At 38.2% G+C, this 24,068-nt stretch overlaps 1 protein-coding gene across 1 annotated transcript; it reads right to left on the minus strand.

Annotated features, from left to right (window-relative positions):
- Positions 1-22,345: 22,345 nt before the first annotated feature.
- LOC104118427 (HMG-Y-related protein B-like) lies at positions 22,346-23,421 on the minus strand. Its single transcript, XM_009629658.4, has 2 exons — positions 23,218-23,421; positions 22,346-23,084 (listed from the first exon to the last, which is right to left on the minus strand). The coding sequence occupies exons 1-2, from the start codon at positions 23,299-23,301 to the stop codon at positions 22,575-22,577; spliced, it is 594 nt and encodes a 197-aa protein (XP_009627953.1). The 5' UTR covers positions 23,302-23,421; the 3' UTR covers positions 22,346-22,574.
- Positions 23,422-24,068: the final 647 nt, after the last annotated feature.

The raw sequence follows: 24,068 nt of genomic DNA on the forward strand, positions 1-24,068 counted from the left end.
ATTGTGGATCTTTTATCACATTCCAAACCACATTTTTCTTGAATAAAATGAATCACTGATCTCAACCATACGCATTCCCTACTTGCTTCATGAATAGCTATTATTTCAGCATGATTTGAAGAAGTAGCAACAATTGATTGTTTTGTGAAGCGCCATGATGTGATTGTACCTCTACATGTAAACACGTACCCGGTTTGAGATCGAACTTTATGGGGATCGGATAAATAACTTGTATCTGCATAAACCAACAAGATCTGCACTACCTTTGTTAGCATAAAACAAACCCATATCAAGAGTTCCCTTTAAATATCGCAAAATATGCTTAATCCCATTCCAATGTCTCCGTGTAGGAGAAGAGTTATATCTTGCTAGTAAATTAACAGAAAATGCTATGCCAGGCCTTGTAGCATTAGCAGGATACATAAATGCACTAATTGCACTAGGATAGGGTGTTTCAGGACCAAGGAGTTCCTCATCCTCTTCTGGAAGTCGGAACAGGTCCTTATTCACTTCAAGTGATCGAACAACCATTGGTGTACTCAATGGGTGCGCTTTGTCCATGTAAAAGCATTTTAAGGCCCTTTCTGTATAGACAGATTGATGAATAAAGATCCCATCTGCTAAATGTTCAATTTTCAGTCCAAGACAAAGTTTTGTCTTTCCAAGATCTTTCATCTCAAATTCTCTCTTAAGATATTCAATTGCCTTTTGGAGCTTTTCTGGAGTTCCAACAAGATTTATGTCATCAATATAAACAACAAGTATAACAAATTCTTATGCCATTTTCTTTATAAAAATATATGGACAAATAACATCATTTATGTAACCCTCTTTCAACAATTATTCACCAAGGTGATTATACCACATGCGCCCAGATTGCTTTAAACCGTACAAAGATCTATGTAATCTGATTGAATACATATCCCGAGATTTTGAATTTGCTTCAGGCATTTTAAATCCTTCAGGGATTTTCATGTAAATCTCATTATCAAGTGACCCGTACAGATAAGTTGTAACCACATCCATCATATGTATTTCAAACATTTCACGTAAGGCTAAACTGATGAGATATCAAAATGTTATGGCATCCATAACGGGTGAATATATTTCTTCATAATCGACTCCAGGTTGTTGTGAGAATCCTTGTGCAACAAGGCGAGTCTTGTATCTTTCAACTTCATTTGTGTCATTCCTTTTTCGTATAAAAACCCATTTATGACCAACTGGTTTTATACCAGCAGGTGTTTGGACAATTGGTCCAAAGACCTCTCTTTTAGCAAGTGCGTTCAATTTTGATTGAATTGCCCTTTGCCATTTTGGCCAATCAGATCTTTGTCGACATTCTTCGACAGATCGGGGTTCAAAATCCTCACTATCTTGCATAATGTTAAGTGCAATATTATAAGCAAAAATATTATCCACCACTATTTCAGATTGATTTAAATTAATCCCATTACCAGTAGAACTTATTAAAAATTCCTCGCTCACTTGAGTCTCGGGTTCAGTGATTTCTTCAGGAATCTCAGAACTAATCAGATCTTGGGTCTTTTCAGGAGATCTCTTTATAGTATCGTTTTGATCATTTGTCGATTTTCTTTTTCACCGATTTCGATCCTTAGAACCCAAAGGCCTACCACGCTTTAGGCGTGCTTTAGGTTCACTAGTTCTCATGCTAGTGGATGGTCCTGCTGGGACATCAATTCGTATAGGCACATTCTCTGAAGTGATATGTGACTTAGTTCTCCTTTTCAAATCAGTAAACACGTCTGGTATTTGATTTGCTATATTTTGTAAATGGATGATCTTCTGGACCTCCTGATTACATATAGGGGCACGTGGATCAAAATGAGATAATGATGAAACTTTTCACATAATTTCTCTTTTGGTTTCCTTTTTCTCTCCCCCTAATTGTGGAAAATTTGTTTCATCAAACCGACAATCTGCAAATTGAGTAGTAAATAAATCTCCCTTTAATGGTTCAAGATAGCGAATAATAGAGGGCGATTCAAACCCAACATAATATTCCTAACCTTCTTTATGGGCCCATCTTACTATGATGTGGTGGTGCTACTGGCACATATATAACACATCCAAAAATTTGTAGATGGGCAATATTTGGTTCATGACCAAAAACTAATTGTGACGGAGAATATTTATTATAATGTGTCAGTCTGAGACGGATAAGTGATTCTGCATGCAAGATAGCATGGCCCCAAACAGTAGTGGGTAATTTTGTTTTCATAAGTATTGGTCTTACTATCTATTGCAGGCGTTTAATAAATGACTCTACAAGGCCATTTTGAGTATGAACATAAGCTACAAGATGTTCAACTTTAATCCCAACTGATAAACAGTAATCATCAAAAGCTTGAGATGAGAATTCTCCAGCATTATCAAGGCGAATAGTCTTTATAGGATAATCTGGGAATTGTGCCCTTAATCAAATTATTTGGGCTAATAGCTTTACAAACGCCAGGTTGCGAGATGATAGTAAGAACTCATGAGACCATCTTGAAGGTGCATCTATTAGGACCATAAAATATCTAAACAACTCATTTAGTGGGTGAATAGGTCCATATACATCCCCATGTATACGTTCTAAAAAGGTAGGGGATTCAATGCCAACCTTCATTGGTGATCATTTTGCCTTGATAACAAGTATCACAAGAAAATTCATTATTTGTAAGAATCTCCAGGTTCTTGAATGGATGCCCAATCGAATTTTTAGTAATTCGTCTCATCATTATTGATCCAGGATGGCTTAAACGGCCATGCCAAAGCACAAAAATATTTGAATCAGTAAACTTCTGGTTTACGATAGAGTGTGCTTCAACTGTACTAATCTTTGAATAGTATAATCCAGAAGATAAAGTTGGTAACTTTTCTACAATGCACTTCTGGCTCGAAACATTCTTTGTAATACAAAGATATTCCATATTCATTTCATCTATCGTCTCAATATGATACCCATTTTGTAATGACCCAGCTAGTCATTTTAATTACTTCTTATTCTATACTTTATAACTGATATATGATTTTCTGGAGTAATTGATTTAGGTCCGGAGAGATTTTAGAATGAATTGGAACACTTAGTTCCAAAATTTAAAACTTAAGTTAAAAAGGTTGGCTAGATATCGACCTATATGCAAACGACTCTGAAATAGAATTTTGATGATTCCAACAGCTCCATATGGTGATTTTGGATTTAGGAGTGTGTTCGGAATTCTATTTGGAAGTCCGTAGTTAAATTAGGCCTGAAATGGCTAAAATAGGAAATTTAAGTTTGGAAGTTTGACTGTGGAGTTGACTTTTTTATATCGGAATTCAGTTCTGAAAATTTTAATAGCTCCGTTATGTCATTTATGACTTGTGTATAAAATTTGAGGCCAATCGGACTTGATTTGATAGGTTTCGGCATCAAATGTAGAAGTTGGAAATTCTTAAGTTTCATTAAGCTTGAATTGGGGTATGAATTGTGATTTTAGCGTTGTTTGATGTGATTTGAGGTTTCAAATAAGTTTGTATGATGTTTTAGGACTTGTTGGTGTATTTGGTTGAGGTCTCGAGGGTCTCGGGTGAGTGTCGGATGGTTAACGGATCAAAAATTAGACTTAAACAGCTGCTGCAAATCTTCTTCTGCTGGAAATCGAGCCCAGAAATCGAGCCCAGGATCGAAGGTAGGCTCGAGGGCCATGATCGAAGGTAGGCTCGAGGGCCATGATCGATGGCAAGGCTCGAGGGCCATGATCGAAGGCAGGCTCAAGGGCCATGATCGAGGCCCAGGATCGAGGGCTATGACCGAGGCCAGGATCGAGGGCTATAAAGATTGAAGCCATGATCGATGCCCAGGATCGATGGCTGCTTCGGCAGTTTTTTAAAACTGGGGATTTCGTCCCATTTGCCTTTTTTACGAATTTGAGCTTAAGCAGAAGTGATTTTTGACAGCTTTTCAAGGAAAAATATTTGGGTAAGTGATTCTAACTCGAATTTGGTCAATATACATGAATATATCACTATTTTTACCATTTAATTAGTGTATTGAGATGAAAATTTGGGAAAATTTTAGAAATCTCATAGAAGCGAATTTTTGAGATTTCGGTGTCAATTCGGAGTCGGATTTGAGTGAAACTGGTATGGTTGGACTCGTAATTGAATGAGATGTCGGATTTTATAAGTTTCACCGGATTCTGAGACGTGGGCCCCACGGCCGATTTTTGAGCTAATTTCGGATTTTATTGAAAAATATAGTTTTTTCTTATGAAATTGATTCCTATAATTTTTGTTGACTGTATCGAATTATTTTGGCTAGATTCGAGCCATTCAGAGTTTGATAATCAAAGAAAAGGCCTACTAGTAGATTAAATTGGAGCAAGTCGAGGTAAGTGACTTGTCTAACCTTGTGTGGGAGAAATTTTCCATATGATTGGTATTGTTGTGATAATTGTAATGTGATGAAAGTCGTGTACACGAGATGACGAGTGTGTACACGGGCTAAATGTAAAAGATTATGTTTTTAAATTGTGTGGATCACTGTTGCATATTAATTAAATTATTAAATCTTGTTATATTCTCCATCATTGATCTGATTTATATACTTTAAATTTGCTTGATTTTCTCCTACAAATTATTTTTACCTGTGTAACTGAAACTTGGTTTCTTTTATTCTGTGCATTATTTGAGGGTGAAATTTCTTTAATTTAAATATTATTAATATAAAGTATTTGATATTTTAAATTTGGAACTAAGGCAACGTATTAAAACAATTTCAATATTATTTTTGCTGAGTTATTTAATTTCTCAATATTTTGTGAGATTTTTGTACTCATTATGATTGACCCGTGAGCTCCCTGTTGTGGAAAATATTGTTGATGTTGTTTATTTTGGCAAATTAAAATTTTTGGGCACTTGAGGTACAAATTGTGATATTGATACGCATGTGGTGGTATAAGTTCTGGGTGTTGAAACGCATGCGATGAGATAAGGGTGGTTTGATACGCGTGGCTAGTAAGGGAACTACTAGAAGTCATGCGGTGTGATAAGGGTGGCTAAAACGTGGGATGCTATTTCGGAAAAAAATATTTTTCTTTAAAATTAAATGTGAAGGCTCCCGGAGTGATATAAGGAAATGAGATATTGTGAATTTATTTATGATTTGGGACTATGAGGCGGTACCTCGGGATTGCCCTTGTTGATATTGATTTATGGTCGCAATTGCCTTTGATTATTGTTGTGATTTTCTTAAAGTTGAAAATAATTTTGTTTTGTTTCCACGAGGTATTATTTGCCATTATTTTGCGTAGTTAATTGGTGACATACAACTTACTTGATTCATTTCCGTTGTCATTATATTTTTATTATATTGTTAAACATTTCACCTTGTCTTTTATTATTCCAGTAGGACCTGACCTGACCTCGTCACTACTCTACCGAGGTTAGGCTTGGCACTTACTGGGTACCGCTGTGGTGTACTCATACTATGCTTTTGCACATCGTTTTGTGCAGATCCAGGTACATCCTACCAATCCAGAGATCAATGAGCTACCTGTGTACAGAGACTTCGAGGTATATCTGCCAGCGTCCGCAGACTCCGGAGTCCCCTTCTATCATTATTATGTTGCTTTCTTATTTTCCTTAGACCCTGATATATATATAGATACATTGTGGATAAATTCTTAGAAGCGTGTGACTTATTTCTTCCGGGTTTTGGGAGTTGAAATTATGTGAATTTGAAGATTATTTATTGCAGATTTCTATTGTTTTTCCGCATTGATATATATATATATATATATATATATATATATATATATTGAGGATAAATTCTTAGAAGCTTGTGACTTATTTCTCTCGGATTTTGGGAGTTGAAATTTTGTGAATTTAAAGATTATTTATTTCAGATGTCTATTGTTATTCCGCATTGATAGGCTTACCTAGTCTTGGAGACTAGGTGCCATCACGACATCCTGCGGAGGAAATTTGGGCCGTGACAAGTTGGTATCAGAGCTCTAGGTTCATAGATGTTATGAGTCACAAGCAGGTTTAGTAGAGTCTTGCGGATCGGTACGGAGACGTATGTACTTATCTTCGGTAGGCTATGGAACTGTTAGAAAAATATTCACTTCTTTGATTCCTTATCGTGCGCACTGTTGACTTCAAAGTTCTAAACCATTGTCTTCCTAATCTCTCACAGATGGTGAGGACACGCACAACTGGATCCAATGATCAGACACCCGCGCCCCCTGTTGGAGCCACAAGAGGCTGGGGCAGAGGCCGAGGAAGACCACATGGTGCAGGAAGAGCACCTGCATGAGCTGCTGCAGCAGAGCCACCAGTAGCTCCAGTTGGAGAACAGGCACCTGAGACGCCTGTTACTACCCCTGCACTTCAGGAGACCCTTGCCCAGTTTTTGAGCATTTGGCACTCTAGCTCAGGCAGGGTTGATTCCACTTGCTCCAGCCACATCTCAGGCCCGGGGAGGAGCACAAACTCCCACCGCCCGAACCCAGAGCCACGGGCCCAGGTTGACCATGCACCAGAGATTATACCGATGCAGCTAATTGTCCCAGTTCGGCCCGAGGCTAGGGCAACAGTTTCAGAGGGGGAGCATCTCAGGCTCGAGAGGTACAAAAAGTACTACTCTCCCATATTTAGCGGTTTAGCTTCAGAGGATGCTCAGGGTTTTCTGAAGGAATGTCATTGTATCCTTCGTACTATGGGTATCATGGATTCCAGTGGGGTTTCTTTCACGACATTTCAGCTTAGAGGAGCAGCCTACCAGTGGTGGCGGGCATATGAGTTGGATAGTCCGGCTGAGGCAGCTTCACTTACTTGGACTCAATTTTCTGATATGTTCTTGAGGGAATATGTTCCTCAGAGTCTTAGAGATGCCTGGCGCACAGAGTTTGAGCAGGTGCGCCAGGGTTCTATGAATGTGTCAGAATATGTGGTCTAATTCAGTGATTTGGCTAGGTATGCACCAGCTTTGGTTGCTACTGTTCGAGAGCGGGTTCACCGAATTATTGAGGGTCTCCACCCTAGTATCAGATTCAGTATGGCCCGAGATCTAGAAATGCACATCACAGAACCAACAGGTGGTGTCAATTGCTAGGAGATTGGAAGGTATGCAGATCCGGGAGAGGGAAGCTAAGAGACCCCTAGATTCTGGCACATATAGTAATTCTCGTGCCCCAACTGCAGCCCGTCATGGTAGAGGCTATGTGAGTTGTCCTATTCATTCAGCACTTCCAGCTTCCCGTGGTATTCCGGCTACTCCCAGACCTCAGGTTCCATATTATGCATCGCTAGTATCTACTGTACCTCATGTACGGGGTGCCTTCAGCGGACAGTCTAGTCGATCAGGCTCGAGCCAGTCCCAACATCCACGTCCTCTGAGGACTTGTTTTGAGTGTCGTGACACTCGTCATATCATGAGGGATTGCCCCAGACTTATGAGGGGTGCACCTCCACAGGTTTCTCAGGCCCCATCTATTCCATAGGGCCCTCAGGCTTCTCAAGCCATGATTACCGCACCATTTGTCACTTCACCTGCACAGCCAGCTAGAGGTGGATGTCGGACAGGTAGAGGTTGCCCTAGAGGGGGAGGCCAGGCCAGATATTATGCCCTTCCTGCTAGGACAGAGGCCGTTGCATCCGATTCTATTATCACAGGTATTATTCCGGTCTGTCATAGAGATGCATTAGTTTTATTTGATCCACGCTCCACTTATTCTTATGTGTCATCTTATTTTGCCCCATATTTGAGCGTATCCCGTGATTCCTTGAGTTCTTCTGTTTATGTATCTACACCTATGGGTGAATCTATTATTATAGACCGTGTGTATCAGTCGTGTTTAATTGTTATCAGTGGTTTTGAGACCAGAGCTGATTTATTATTGCTCAGTATGGTGAATTTCGATATTATTTTGGGCATGGACTGGTTGTCCCCCTATCACGTTGTTCTTGATTGTTATGCCAAGACGGTGACATTAGCTATGCCAGGTATACCGCGGCTAGAGTGGAGAGGTATCTCGAATTATATTTCTAGCATGGTTGTTTCATTTCTTAAGGCTCAAGAAATGGTTGAGAAGGGGTGTGATGCGTATCTGGACTATGTGAGAGATGTTAGTATTGATACTCTTACCGTGGAGTCAGTTCCTATAGTAAGGGATTTTCCTGATGTATTTCCAGCGGATCTTCCGGGTATGCCACCCGATAAGGATATTGACTTTGGCATTGATTTGTTACCGGGCACTCAACCCATTTCCATTCCACCATATCTTATGGCCCCAGCATAGTTGAAAGAATTAAAATAACAGTTACAGGAGTTGCTTGATAAGGTTTTCATTCGGCCCAGTGTATCGCCTTGGGGTGCTCCTGTCTTATTTGTGAAGAAGAAGGATAGTTCTATACGGATGTGCATTAATTGCCAACAGCTGAACAAGGTTACAGTGAAGAACATGTATCCATTGCCACGTATTGATGACTTATTTGATCAGTTTCAGGGTGCCACGGTATTCTCTAAAATTGACTTGCGTTCAGGCTATCATCAGTTGAAGATTCGGAAACCAGATATCTCGAAGACTGCTTTTAGGACTCGGTATGGTAATTATGAGTTCCTTGAAATGTCATTTGGGCTAACCAACGCCCCAGCAGCATTTATGCACTTAATGAATAGTGTATTTCAGCCCTATCTTGATTTTTTCATCATTGTATTTATTGACGACATTCTGGTGTATTCCCGGAGTCAGGAGGATCATGAGCAGCACTTGAGAACTGTGATTCAGACCTTGAGAGAAAAGAAGTTATTTGCAAAATTTTTAAAGTATGAATTCTGGATTGATTCAGTAGGATTTTTGGGTCATATATTTTCATGCGAAGGGATCAAGGTGGATCCGAAGAAGAATGAAGCAGTGCAGAGTTGGTCCAGACCGTCCTCAGCTACAGAGATCCGGAGTTTTCTTGGTTTGGCAGGGTATTATCGCCGATTTGTAGAGGGTTTCTCTTCTATTGCTGCACCTATGACCAAATTGACCCAGAAGTGCGCTCCGTTCAGGTGGACCGAGGAATGTGAAGAGGGTTCCAAAAGCTCAAGACAGCTTTGACTACAGCTCCAGTATTGGTATTACCTACAGGTTCAAGGTCTTATACTTTGTATTATGATGCATCACGTATTAGTCTCGACGCAGTATTGATGCAAGACTGTAGGGTGATTGCCTATGCGTCCAAACAGTTAAAGGTACATGAGAAGAATTATCATGTCCACGACCTTGAGTTAAAAGCTATTGTTCATGCCTTGAAGATTTGGCAGGAATTATTTGTACGGTGTCCATTGTGAGGTCTACACCGATCACCGGAGTCTACAACATCTGTTTAAATAGAAGGATCTTAATTTGCGGCAGCAGAGATGGTTGGAGTTTCTTAAGGATTATGATATCACCTTTCTCTATCATCCCTGGAAGGCCAATGTAGTGGCCGATGGCTTGAGTCGTAAGGTGGAGAGTTTGGACAGCTTAGCATATTTACCGGTAGCAGAGAGGCCTTTAGCCTTGGATGTTCAGGCCTTAGCCAACCAGTTTGTTAGGTTGGATATTTCCGAGCCGAGCCGAGTTTTGGCTTGTGTGGTTTCTCAGTCTTCTCTTTATGATCGATATCGTATCAGGGAGCGTCAGTATGATGACACCCATTGAAATATTTGGGCACGTGAGGTACAAATTGTGATATATTGTGATATTGATAACATGCGGTGGTATAAGGTCTGGGTGTTGAAACGCATGCGGTGAGATAAGGGTGGCTTGATACGCGTGGCTAGTGGGGAACTACTAGAAGTCATGCGGTGTGATAAGGGTGGCTAAAACGCGGGATGCTATTTCGGAAAAAATATTTTTCTTTAAAATTAAATGTGAAGGCTCCCACGGTGATATAAGAAAATGAGATATTGTGAATTTATTTATGATTTGGGACTACGGGACGGTACCTCGGGAGTGACCTTGTTGATATTGATTTATGGCCGCAGTTGCCTTTGATTATTGTTGTGATTTTCTTAAAGTTGAAAAGAATTCTGTTTTGTTTTCACGAGGTATTATTTGCCATTATTTTGCGTAGTTAATTGGTGACATACTACTTACTTGATTCATTTACGTTGTCATTTTATTTTTATTATATTGTTAAACATTTCACCTTGTCTTTTATTATTCCAATGGGGTCTGACCTGACCTCGTCACTACTCTACCGAGGTTAGGCTTGGCACTTACTGGGTACCGCTGTGGTGTACTCATACTACGCTTCCGCACATCTTTTTGTGCAGATCCAAGTACATCCTACCAGTCCAGACATCAGTGAGCTACCTATGTACGGAGACTTCGAGGTATATCTGCCAGCGTCCGCAGACTCCGGAGTCCCCTTATATCATTATTATGTTGCTTCCTTATTTTCTTTAGACCTTGATAAATGTAGAGACATTGGGGATAAATTTTTACAAGCTTATATATATATATAGATATATTGAGGATAAATTATTAGAAGCTTATGACTTATTTCTACTGGATTTTGGGAGTTGAAATTTTGTGAATTTGAAGATTATTTATTTTAGATTTCTATTGTTATTCCGCATTGATAGGCTTACCTAGTCTTAGAGCTAGGTGCCATCACGATATCCTACGGAGGAAATTTGGGGTCGTGACACCATTTCGGCGGATATCTATAAAACTCAACAAGTTTCTTTCGGACTTGGAGGAGAATAATGCATTGTCTATTATAAGTTTTGTTCCCTTAGACATAAATATAGTAGCTCTTCTAGAGCCTTCAATCAAACTTATATTACCAGAAATTGTAGAAACAATTGCCTTTTCCCTATACAAATAAGAAAAGTATTTCTGATGTTTGAATATGGCATGAGTTGTTCCACTATCAATTACACTAATATCTTCATGATTGGTCTTTAATCCAAACATAATTTGAGGATTATCCATATTCTTCAAAATGACAAACAAAATAAATATGATAGTAAACATCATTATCAAAGCATAACTTTTATTTATGTACAATAATTACATAACCATAATATCTACTACAAACAACAAAAATTAAAATATTTATATTTCTACAGATTTATCACCGATCACATGACTTGTTTCTCCTTCTAGGAGTGCAAAGTAATCAGCTACATCCAAATGCATGAAGTCTAAATTATCTTCAGAAATGAAATTTGCTTCAGCATTTTTTATAGTCTTCTTCAGGGAGGCTTGATAAAGCTCAATCAGGTGCTTTCGCGTACGACAGGTACGTGACCGGTGCCCTTTTCTGCCACATCTATAGCATGCATTTTCTGCATTTGTTGCTTGCACCGCTTCATGCTTTTGTTCCTTCCTTTTCCACTGCTGGTGGTGAGTAGGGTTCTTTGGTGCATTATTGTTACCATAATTAGAGTTTTTTCCCCGACCACGACCATGACCACGACTGGGGCTACGACCTCTTCCACGCTTAGCTTGGTGGAAGTTCGTCTCATTCACTTCAGGGAATGGACAAGAACCAGTAGGTCGACTTTCATGATTTTTTATTAATATCCCATTATGTTGCTCGGCTACAAGAAGATGTGAGATAAGTTCAGAATACTTTTTGAATTCTATCTCTCGATATTGTTGCCGCAGGAGCATATTCGAGGTATGAAAAGTGATGAAAGTTCTCTCCAACATATCATGATCAGTAATATTATTACCACATAGTTTCAATTGGAAAATAATTTTGAACATAGCAGAATTATACTCACTGATAGATTAAAATCTTATAGCCTTATAAGAGTCCAATCATAACGTGCATGTGGAAGAACGATCATCTTTAGGTGGTCATATCTATCTTTCAAATTATTCCACAGTATGACTGGATCTTTAATAGTGAGATATTCAATTTTCAAGCCTTCATCAAGGTAATGGCATAGGAATATCATTGCTTTGGCACGGTCTTGGTTTGATGCTTGATTTTTGTCCTTGATGGTGTCTGCCAAACCCATCGCATCAAGATGAATTTCAGCATCAAGCACCCAAGACATGTAGCTTTTGACCGATATATCCAGGGCTACAAATTTAAGTTTAGAAAGATTTGACATTATTTAGAAAAAAAAAAGTCCGTACCACTGATACTTTCAAAGTATTTGCTCGAGATGACAGAGTCTCGTGTTGATAACGTGTTATAAAATAAAGACTGTAAAGTAAAGACAAGTATAGAGAGAAACAGATATATTATTCAAACTTCAAACTTATATTCATAATGAACTGAAAACTCCTCTATTTATAAAAGAAAGGAAGCAGTTGCGAGCCTTTTCAGGAAGCAGCTGCAATGCTTTTCTTTAGCTGCTTGTAAGTTGTTTGCATGAGCTGCTTGCAACCTGTCTGTTTAATAAGAAGCTATTGCAAATCATTTTATTGAGTTGCTTGCAATCTGCCTGCATCAGCTGCTTGTAGATAAATTTCAACAGAGTATTAAATGGATAATCTTTTTCAGGAAGATTATCTATAGCGGAGTAATGAATTGATATCCACAATATAATATTTTCATAACTGCATTTTTGTATTGGTAATAAGATCTTTTTTTTATTGCTAATAACTCGGATTTAATTTATAAGTAAGGACAAGAATAGAAAATTTTTGAACCGATGGGGCTGTACTTGGTAATTAATTACACATCATGAGCAACTTATTACCGGGCAAAATTCATGAATTTAACACCCTTTACAACTTAAATTTAGAAAATACATCAAAGGTAGCTCATACACATGGGGATATTACTAGATTAATATTCCAACCAAAGAATTGCGGCATAATTGTTGTTGCTGTTAACTGTTGTGGGGTAGGTAATATTTTTTTAAAAAAAAGTAAAGGTAAAATTGTCTTATAGAATTAATATAACGTTGAAAATGTGTACAATTATAAATGACAAAATATATGATGTTACAAATTTAGACTAAATAAAAAATTTAATTAATATCCAAGGGTGGGAAAAATCAGCCGTACAATGAAATATTAATAAGAAGATCAAACAATCATTAAGGTGGAAGCAAACTAGTTTGGTTTTTATGTGCCCATAAGAAAACACAAATTCAAGGATAGTTAATTTGATTATATTGTCTTTATTTACACTTTTATCTTAATTTATACTTTACATTTTTTGAGATTCAAACTTCTTAATTTTAACCTAATTTTAACTAAATAATTGAACATAGAATCTTCAAGATTTATGAAATAAAATTTACATATTTAAAAAATACATAAAAAGTATTATGAATGACAATAATTAATAATTTAAAATACTTAAAAGATATATGAAAAAAATAAAGTCAAATAATAGTCCCTTTACTCTCAAATTGGAATACCGTCACATAAATTGAAATGGAGAAAGTACTACACTTACTTTCACTTTGTTACTATTCTCCATATTTATTGAGTAAGGGTAGATGTGAAAATGTTAATTAATTCTTTTTTGATTTTATAAACCGACAAGTATATTGGATCAAATATTTTTAGTAATCATAATAATTATTAAAAAGGTCCGGATGAAAGTAACTGATATGCAAAATATTTATACAAATCAAATCGTAAAGGAATTACCCGTAATTTTCAGAATCAAACAAATTATTTTTTACCCGTAATTTTTTATAATCTTTTAAAATATTTGTGTTACAACTTATTATGTCATATAGTATTTTTACATAATTTTTAAATATATAAATTTTATAACTTAAAGATTTTATTTTCAAATACACGATCAAATTAAAAGGTTTAAATCTCAAAAAAATAAAATATATAGTCTAAATTGAGATAGAGGGACTATTAATTAACCATATATAACTTTTTCACTTTAATTATGGGACCTCAAATTGACCTAACCAAACCCCTTTATTTTCACTCGCATTGGGGCAAGCTATGGGACGCCTTTTGAAATACTTAAATGCTATTAGAAACAAAAATAGAAATTTGCATAGCAATGGTAGCGGAGAGCTTTGAAATTGAATGACAGCACCATAAGAAAGTGATGGAAGCAGAGATCTAAATTAACCATAACGTGATGTCTTAACTCCTCGTATGCAGCTAATATAAATGCAGGAGTTGCGTTAATTGATCCAAGATTTAAAATAACATAGTGAAGTACCCCGAATATTTCTTTTGGTTAATTTCCACTCAATGATTGATACTCATATCGAATCCCGACTAATTTAAATTTATGCCGCATAAAATCTGTCAAATTGAATCCCGAGTGAAAACCTTACAACCCAACATAAACTCTTGGTTATGAACCATGATATTAAGTGAAAAAGGAAAGAGAGTTGTGTTTGGTTAACCTAAGATCAAATAGAGAGCCTTGTCAAAGGACAAAGCTCAAGAGTTGAGGGAGAAGTTACTAACTATTGGCTCTGGAGGAGGTGGAGACATGAGTGGTATGTAGACAACGGCATCGAAATGCATTAGCAAAGCCACTAGAGAGGTATAAGGGGTCTCGAAGGGTTACTCGAGTGGTCACAAAGAGGACGGGTGGTGGAATGGAAAGGTCCAGAGAAAAGTAGAAGCCAAAAAATGACATAGTTAAAGCAAGTGGAGACCTTAGACAAAGAGGAGAGGAGGACGAAATGTGGAATTATATAAGAAAGCTAAGAAGGAAGCGGAATTATATGTTATAGTGATAGAAGCTGTAACATTTGGTTGTTTGTATGAAGAACTTGGGGGCAAAGGAGGGGAAAAGAAGTTGCACAAACTAGCCAAGATAAGAGAAAGGAAGGATCGTAACTAAGACCAGTGAAGTGCATCAAAGAAGAAGAAAGCAAAGTTTTAATGGAATGGGAATATAATCGACGAAGATGGCAGACATACTTCTATAAACTCTTGAACGAAGAGGGGGACAGGAACATAGTGTTGGGTGATTTGGAGTACTCCGAGAGTAATTGCGATTTTGGGTATTGTAGGCGTATAAGAGTTGATGAGGTCGAAGGATTTATGTGGAGGATGAGCATGGGAAAAGCGTTTGGGCTAGATGAAATCCTCCCGGTAGAATTTTGGAAGAGCCCGGGCAGGGTAGGCTTGGAGTTGCTCAATTGATTATTCAATATCATTTTAAAGAAGAAGAAGATGTCTAGAGAATTAAGATAGAGTACAATGATCCCTTTGTACAAGAACAATGGTGATATACAATATTGTAATAACTATATGGGTATCAAGCTACTAATTCATACTATGAAAGCCTGATAGAGGGTGCTGGAGTGGAGGGTGAGAAAGAGTGTGTCCATTTTAAAAAATCTGTTAAGATTCATGTTGAGGCATTCAACTATAGAAGTCATTAACCTTGTTAGGAGATGGTTGAGTAATAAATGGAGAGGAAGATGGACACACATATGGTATTCATCGACTTAAAAAGGCTTAAAATAAAGTCTCAAAGGAGGTCGTGTGAAGATGTATAGAGGCCACATATGACGATAATGGACAGGTTAATGGAGCTAAGATCGGGGTGAGGACAGTGGGAGAAGAGTCGAAATACTTTTCAGTTTTGATGGGGCTGTATCTAGGATTAGCTCTTAGCCCTTTTTTATTTTCCCTGGCGATGGACACATTGACGCGTCACATTCAAGTGAAGATGCCATGATATATGTTATTTGTATATGATCTGATTGACGAGACATGAGATGGTGTTAATGCAAGGTTGGAGTTTCAGAGGCAGATCCTGGAGTCTAAAGGCTTCAAGTTTAGCATGACTAAGACATAATAATTGGAGAGCAAGTTCAGTAATGTGATCCATGAAGCGGATGGGGACATAAGCCTTGATACATAAGTTATCCCTACGAGAGGAAGTTTCAAGTAGCTTGGGTTAGTAATCCAAGAAAATGGGAAGATTGACGAGGATATCACACATTGTATTGGAGCGGATGGATTTAACGCATGCTCGTTTTTTATGTTTTGTGTGATAAGGATGTGCTACCAAAACTTAAAGGTCAGTTATACAAAGCAATGATTAGACCAACTATGTTATATGAGGTAGAGTGTTAGCTAGTCAATAACTCTCATATCCAGAAGATGAAGATACCAGAGATGAGGATATCGAGATAGATGTGCATGCATACCAGGATAGATAAGATAAAGAATGAAATTATTCGAGACAAGGTGGGTGTGGTCCCTGTGGAGGACAAGATACCGAAAGCGAGGCTAAGATAATTCGGACATTTTAAGAGGAGAAGCACATATGACTAGTTAGGAGGTGTAAGAGGTTTGCCTTGGCGGGTCTTAGGAGAGGCAGAGGCAAATCAAAGAAGTACTGAGGAGAGGTGATTAGGTAAGACATGGCGATGCTTCAACTTACTGAGGACATGACCCTTGATAGTAGAGCGTGGAGGGAGAAAATTAGGGTAGAAGGTTAGATTGTCGAGTATTTTCCTTGTGCATACCAATAGTATAAGTATTAGTCTTGTCTTTTCTTTGTCGTAGATTTTTATTACTAGTTGTTGTTTCTTTCGCTTCAATGTTCTCATTTGATAGCTGGAGTGTCAGGACCCAATTTTACCTATAGGTCATGATGGCGCCCAACATCACCGCTAGACAAGCCAACTAGTGATTTAAACATATATTTCCTCTTTTAATAAATTTTCAAGTAATTAAACTTTTCTTACTTGCAAGATTTAAGAAAAATAGAAAGTCTAAATAAATAAAAATCAAAATAAAAATTTCAAGACCACAATTCTACTAGTGTATGTGCCAAGACCTAGTATCACAAGTGTATGAGCATCTAGTAGATTATAAAAAATTTCAAATACTGTCTGAACATAATAGACATAATACAAATACAAAGAGAGACACTAGGTGCTGCGGAACGGCTTAGGAAAGGCAGTTCACCACTAGGCCTTGGGATAACGGGGATGTACATTTGTAGGACCGCCAGATGCACCTGTCTCATATCCTGCACAAAAAGTATAGCAAGTGTAACATGAGTACGTAAACAATGTATACCCAGTAAGTATCAAGTCTAATCTCGAAGAAGTAGTGACGAGAGGTCGACTTTGACACTCATTATGGGTCAATAATATTAAGGTAGAGATTTTTAAATAAACAAGGTTTATGTGAATATTTACGTCACCTCGTACGTACGTAGCCCCCACAATTAGAAACAAATATTTATTTACAATACCTATGGGGTAAATTTCCTCTAACAAGGTTAGACAAGAGACATACCTCGTCTCAAAGCTCACTTCTCGATCACAATTTCACGTTAAAGCCTCAATTTTGTGTCGACGGGCAGTCGGAGCGGACAATCCAGATCTTGGAGGACATTCTTAGAGCATGTGTGATTGACTTCGGAGGTCAGTGGAATCGTTTCTTACATTTGACCGAGTTTGCTTATAATAACAATTACCAATCCAGCATAGAGATGGCTCCATTAGAGGCTTTATATGGTCGGCGATGGCGTTCGCCCATCGGATGATTTGATCCCGGAAAGGCCAAGTTATATGGTATTGATTTGGCGAAGGATGCCTTGGACAAAGTAAAGTTGATTTAGGAGCGACTTCGTATAGAACAGTCCAGACAGAAGTATTACGCGGATCAGAAAGCATGTGATTTATCATTTCTGGTTGGTGAAAAAGTTCTCTTGAAAGTTTCGCCGATGAAGGGAATCATGAGGTTCGGGAAGAAGGGAAAGTTGAGTCCAAGGTTTATAGGCCCATTTGAGGTGTTGAGACGAGTTGGGGAGGTTGCTTACGAGCTTGCCTTGCCTCCCAGTCTATCGGGAGTTCATCCAATTTTTCATATATCTATGTGCTAAGTCTAACACATATGACAGGTCAGCATGATACCTCCGGAGCATAGATACATGGAAAACCGGATGAACTCCCGATAGATTGGGAGCCAAGGCAAGCTCGTAAGCAACCTCCCCAACTCGTCTCAATACCTCAAATGGGCCTATAAACCTTGGGCTCAACTTGCCCTTCAACCGCATCTACGAAAATGACCTCGCAGATGCGATCCTTCCCCTTGCCGGCTCCTTCGCTTCTGCAACCAGCGGCTCACTTCTACGAGACCGCTTCTGCGGTGCGTGCGTCGCACCTGCGACCTCCGTCCGCTCCTGCGATGCCTTCCTCACACCTGCGCCTTCGTATGTGCGGTCCATTTCCCCGTTTTTACGGTCACTGGCAGCCCCCCTCTTGGACGCTTCTACGGCTCGTGGCTCGCTTCTACGAGCTCGCACCTACGGCTGGCCTAGCGCAAGTGCGATTGCACCAGAAGGTGCTGCTCCTAAGTCCAAACTTGGTCCAAGCCTCGTCCGATTAACTCCAGAGACCCCTCGGGGTCCCGTCTGAACATACCAACAAGTTTGAAATCATAAAACGGACTCGCTTGAACCCTCGGAATGCGTAAAATAATATCAAAACTAAGAATCATACCCCAAACCAAATTGATTCAACTTAGAAATTTCAAATTCTTCCAATTTACTCCGAACGCGCCGAAACATACTTAAACTACTCGGAATGACACCAAATTTGGCGTGCAAGTCTTAAATTACCATACGAAACTATTTCTGGACCCAGAATTCCGAACGGACCTTAATTACTCCAAAACCTACTCCAAACGAAATTTAAATAACTTTAAAACCTTCAAATAGCTAACTTTTACTATTAAACGCTAAAACTCTCCCGGGTTGTCCAAACCCCATTCGAACATATGTCCAAGTCCAAAATCATCATACAAACCTATTGGAACCGTCAAATCTCGATTCTGGGATCGTTTTCTTAAAATATTGATCGAAGTCAAACTTAGCCTTTTTAAAGCCAACTAAAGAACCAAGTGTTTCGATTTCAACCCGAACCCTTCAAATTCCTGAACTAACCATCCCCGCAAGTTATAAAATAATAAAAGCACATATGGGGAGTCTTATTTAGGGAAACGAGGTTCTAGAAGGTAAAACGACAGGTTGGGTCGTTATATTCTCCATCTCTTAAACAAACGTTCGTCCTTGAACGGGTTTAGAATCATATCTGGAGTGCTGAATTAGTGTGGATATCTGCTATATATGTCCTCTTCGGCCTCCCAAGTCACTTCCTCGACTAGTTGGCCCCTCCACTAAGCCTTTACCGCAAAAATCTTCTTGGGCCTTAACTAGCGAACCTGCCTATCAACAATAGCAATCGGTTCTTCTTCATAACCCAAGCTCTCATCTAGTTGAATTGTGCTGAAGTCTAACACATATGACAGGTCGGCATGATACCTCGTGAGCATAGATATATGGAAAACCGGATGAACTATCTACGCACAGACTCTCATCACCTCGTACATATGTAGTTCCCCACAATTAGAAACAAATATTTATTTACAACACCTATGGGGTAAATTTTCTCTTACAAGGTTAGACAAGAGACTTACCTCGCCTCAAAGCTCACTTCCCGATCACAATTTCGCGTTAAAGCCTCAATTTGATGCGGAAAAATCCGAAACTAGCCAAATGTTACATAATTTAATCAATACATGCTCAATAATTCAAAATTAATTATTAGATTAACTAACCAACCCAAATTGGTAAAAATTCTAAAATTCACTCCAGGTCCACGTGCCCAAATTTCGGAAAATTTCGGAGGAAATCGTCACCCATAACCTCAAGAACTCAAATATATAATTTTCATCCCATTCCATAACCATTTTCGTGGTTAAAATCTTATTTTTACTAAAACCTAGGTTTTTCATCTAAACCCTTGATTTTCACAATTTACATGTTATAATCTACCCATAATCTATGTATTTAACTCACAATAGGTAGAATTAACTTACCTCCAAGTTGCTAAGTGAAAATCCCTCTCAAGAAGCTCCAAAATCGCCTAAGAATAGAGAAAATGGGCTAAAAAATGGCTGAGCCCCGACTTAAATGAAGGTTCTGCCTTCTGTAATTTCCGCATCTGCGGAAAGGGCCTCGCAGATGCGGTCTTTCCCCTAGCCGGCTCCTTCGCTTCTGCGACCAGCGACTCGCTTCTGTGAGACCGCTTCTTCGGTGCGTGTGTCGCACCTGCGACCTTCGTCCGCTCTTACGATGCCTTCCTCGCACCTGCACCTTCGCAGGTGCGGTCCATTTCCCCGCTTCTGCCGTCACTGGCAGCCCCCCTCTTTGCCGCTTCTGCAGCTCATGGCTCACTTCTGCGAGCTCGCACCTGCGGCTGGCCAAGCGCAGGTGCGATTGTACCAGAAGCTGGAAGCTTCAGCTGCTGCTCCTAGGTCCAAACTTGGTCCGAGCCTTGTCCGATTAACCTGAGGCCCCGTCCGAGCATACCAACAAGTTTGAAATCAAAAAACGGACTCGCTCGAACCCTCGGAACGCGTAAAATAATATCAAGACTAAGAATCATACCCTAAACCAAATTGATTCAACTTAGAAATTTCAAATTCTTCCAATTTACTCCGAATGCGCCGAAACATACTTAAATTATTCTGAACGACACCAAATTTTGCGTGCAAGTCTTAAATCACCATACGGAACTATTTTGAGGCCCGAAATTACGAACGGACCTCAATTACTCCAAAACTTACTCTAAACCAAATTTAAATAACTTTAAAACCTTCAAATAGCTAACTTTCACTATTAAGCGTCGAAACGCTCCGAGGTTGTCCAAAACCCAATTCGAACATATGCCCAAATCCAATATCATCATATGAACTTATTGGAACAGTCAAATCCCGATTCTGGGGTCGCTTTCTCAAAATGCTGATCGAAGTCAAATTTAGCCTTTTTAATACCAACTAATGAACCAAGTGTTCCGATTTCAACCCGAACCCTTCAAATTCCTGAACTAACTATCTGCACAAGTCATAAAATAGTAAACACACATACATGGAGTCTTATTTAGGGGAACGGGGTTCTAGAAGGTAAAACGACTTGTTGGAATGGAGTTACTACTTGTTGTTGCTTCTTTTTTTATTTTTCTTGAGTCGAGGGTCTACCGGAAAGGGTCTTTCTACCTTGTCAATATAGGGGTAAGGTCTGTGTACACACTACCCTCCCCACTCGTGAGATTCAACTGGATTCGTTGTTGTTGTTTGTTGCATTACTAATTCATGCATAATTAGTTTCTTCATTATAATCTATGCATGCATTATTAATTGCTGCATAACTTGTTTTTGAATCAAATGACCCTTAATTATTTGATGCAATATTTGTAACTTTAAACCCAATTTTCGTCATCCATTTGTGCTAAGAATGTGATTCTTTAGACAAGGACTGCTAAAATTAAATATTTTTCAAATGTAAAAAAGTGACTCTTTCGGGAATAGAGAATTTTACTTTAAACAAATTTATCCCAATGTATTTTATACTTCAGTCCAACTTTCAATGCTAATTGTTAATGGACAAAATCCAACACCGGTCGATTCAATATATAGCTGAATCTACCGTTTCTAACATTTAAAATAGGATTTGGCTTTTATTGCTAGTGAATTATCTACGTATAACATAGTTCCTATTTCCTATTTATCTGAAGGACTTGATAAAAATTGCATTCCTCTTTTCACAAAGTAGCAAAAAAAAATAGTTAATCTGAAATACCAACACAGTGCTCACTCTTTAAATATTTAATAATTTTTCCCCACTTTATTCATGGTAAAAAGTTACTAATATAAGTTTAATTAATTTGACGTAAACATTCAATACAATAAGGTATTTACACTTTATTTATTGTTGTTTGCAAAAGGCACCTAACAACACTTCCTCTCCTTCAAATCTTCACCAATAAGAATTCACCACTTTTGGATCTAACATATAAAGAAGAAGAGAAATAGCTTTGGGCTGCTTCCTTTTTTTAAGCTATATTAACCAAAGCAAAGAAAAAGCAAAAGTACAAAAGTGAAATTCAAAAATATTTAAAAGGAAAATTCAAGAAACAGAATCTTTCTGAATTTTTAACAGATAATTTGAAAGAGATTTCGCCCTCTCACAGACCTCCTTTTTAGTTTATAATATTACGCATATTTTTCTTATTTTAATTTTTTTGTAATCATTATTTAAACTCATTTAAAATAAATATAAATAAAATATAATTTGATAGATTTATCCTTTTTAATGTTGGGTTACCCTATACAATTTGATAGATTTACCCTTTTTAATGTTGGATTTACCCTTAACTTATTAGTGTAGGTTTATTTTTAAAGAATTTATTAAGTTATGTTGATAATGCTTATTACTAATTGAAAACAATTAATATTAAAAAGAGAAAATCTGTCAAATTATATCTTATTTATATTTATTTAAAATGAATTTAAAGAATGATTACAAGTAAATCAAAATAAAGAAGATAGTAATATTGTAAATCACAAGGGAAGTAAGTGTAATAGGGCAACCCAAAGAGAGATCTCTGAAATTATCCAAATTTTTAAATATAAAAGCCTAAAAAGCCTCAATTTGCATTTACATTGGACCAGTTAAAACATACAAATCACTCACCGGTCACACACTTCTACCCTACAAAGACATTAAACAAAACTACAGGGACTAAAATAACAAAATCCAAATAGAAATTTTTGATAACCAACAGTTAGCATTTAGCACTAAAAGTCCTAAAACAACTTTTCCCTTTTCAATTAAGCCCCTACTTCTGCAGCCACCGGAGTCTTCACCTTTGGCGGCCTTCCTCTTCCTCTAGGAGTGCCACTCGGCGACGGAGCTACCGACGGGGAAGGCGAGCTCGTGTCGTTTGGGAACTTACGTGGCCGTCCACGTTTCTTTCCGGTGCCACCAGAAGAAGGAGAAGTAATTTTCATGGGTACTGCAATAGGCGCGTGCGGGTCACGCTCCTTCGGCGGCCGACCACGTGGTCGAGGTGGAGGAGGTACGTATCCTTCTGGAAGTGGAGCCTTGGGCTTCGGAGGACGGCCACGGCCACGGCGTGGCGGCGCGTTGGGATCAGGCTTCATGTAATTGTTCTTGACCATAACGAGCTGACCACTTTGTTTCATTTTGTTCAGGTGATGTGCTAGGAGTGTACCATGTGCTGGTGGTAGTGTACCATAAGACGCATCAATTTGCTTTGCAATTGCTGATTTATTCGAACCATTTTCGTCGTTCAAAGCTTCTATAGCTTCCATTATCATCTGCAAAGAAAACATGAACTCATTAATTCCCTTTACAGTTTGAGCTAAAATACATACAAATTCAAATTCTACCCTTAAACATCAAAAAGATAAACAACAAACTTGAACCAAAAAAAAAGTTCATATTACTCACATCGGGGTAAGAAGGCAAAATTGAAGGAGATGAAGGCGGAAGCTGAGTAGGAGTTGGGTTATCAATTTGTTGCTCAGTAGCCATGTTTTTGCTTTTTGTAAATCAGAAAACCAAAAAAATAAAGAGCAAAATGATGAGAGGGGAATAGTACTGTAGAAGGAGAAGCTGAGCTAAGAAATATTTTTGGATGCAAGAAAATTAGCAGACGTAGAAGTGGATTTAAATGGATCAGATCAAAGGGAGGAGAAAGAAATGAGGAAAGTTGGGAGAGGATCTAACGGTTGGGGATTTGTTTTGGGCATCTTAATCGACGGTATAGAAAATTGTGAGAAACGTTTCACGCGGATCCGTGACGTGGCTGTGCTTGTCGCTATATATTTCCAGAACTTTAAGATAATGAATTCATGACATATTTTAATATAGGATTTAGCTTACGTATTATGACACTGTAAACATTTGTTACACTGTTTTGCATATATTGTTTGTTTAATTTCCGGATTCCGGATAACTAATTATATTTGTTGTTATATTTTAAAGGACTTGATAGGATTATGTGTAAAAAAGATTTTGTATTACTCTCCAACATATTTACTTGTCATTTTAACATGTTGCCCGTCGTTTTAAAAAACATTAATAACGCGAGTTATTTGATTAAAGTATCCTTATTTATTTCTTTAATTTTTAATCTTTAACAACTGAGAGCTTTTACTTGCTAATAAATTATCATAATTATTAAGTTTTTAGGCGGATTAGAGTTGAGGAGGTTGAGGGGGTTTTGCGTAAGATGAGCAGGGGCAGAGCGACCGGGCCGAATGAAATTCCGATGGAGTTTTGGAAGAGTGCGGGTAAGG

This window comes from Nicotiana tomentosiformis, chromosome 4, assembly GCF_000390325.3.
Source record: "Nicotiana tomentosiformis chromosome 4, ASM39032v3, whole genome shotgun sequence".
In the NCBI taxonomy this organism is placed as follows: Eukaryota; Viridiplantae; Streptophyta; class Magnoliopsida; order Solanales; family Solanaceae; genus Nicotiana; species Nicotiana tomentosiformis.

Bases quoted from the DNA above. Each gene is read 5' to 3' on its own strand.
- LOC104118427 (XM_009629658.4), bottom strand. From the start codon at position 23,301: ATGGCTACTGAGCAACAAATTGATAACCCAACTCCTACTCAGCTTCCG. The intron at 23,085-23,217 runs GTGAGTAATATG...TTTTCTTTGCAG, and splicing joins TTTTGCCTTCTTACCCCGAT to ATGATAATGGAAGCTATAGA.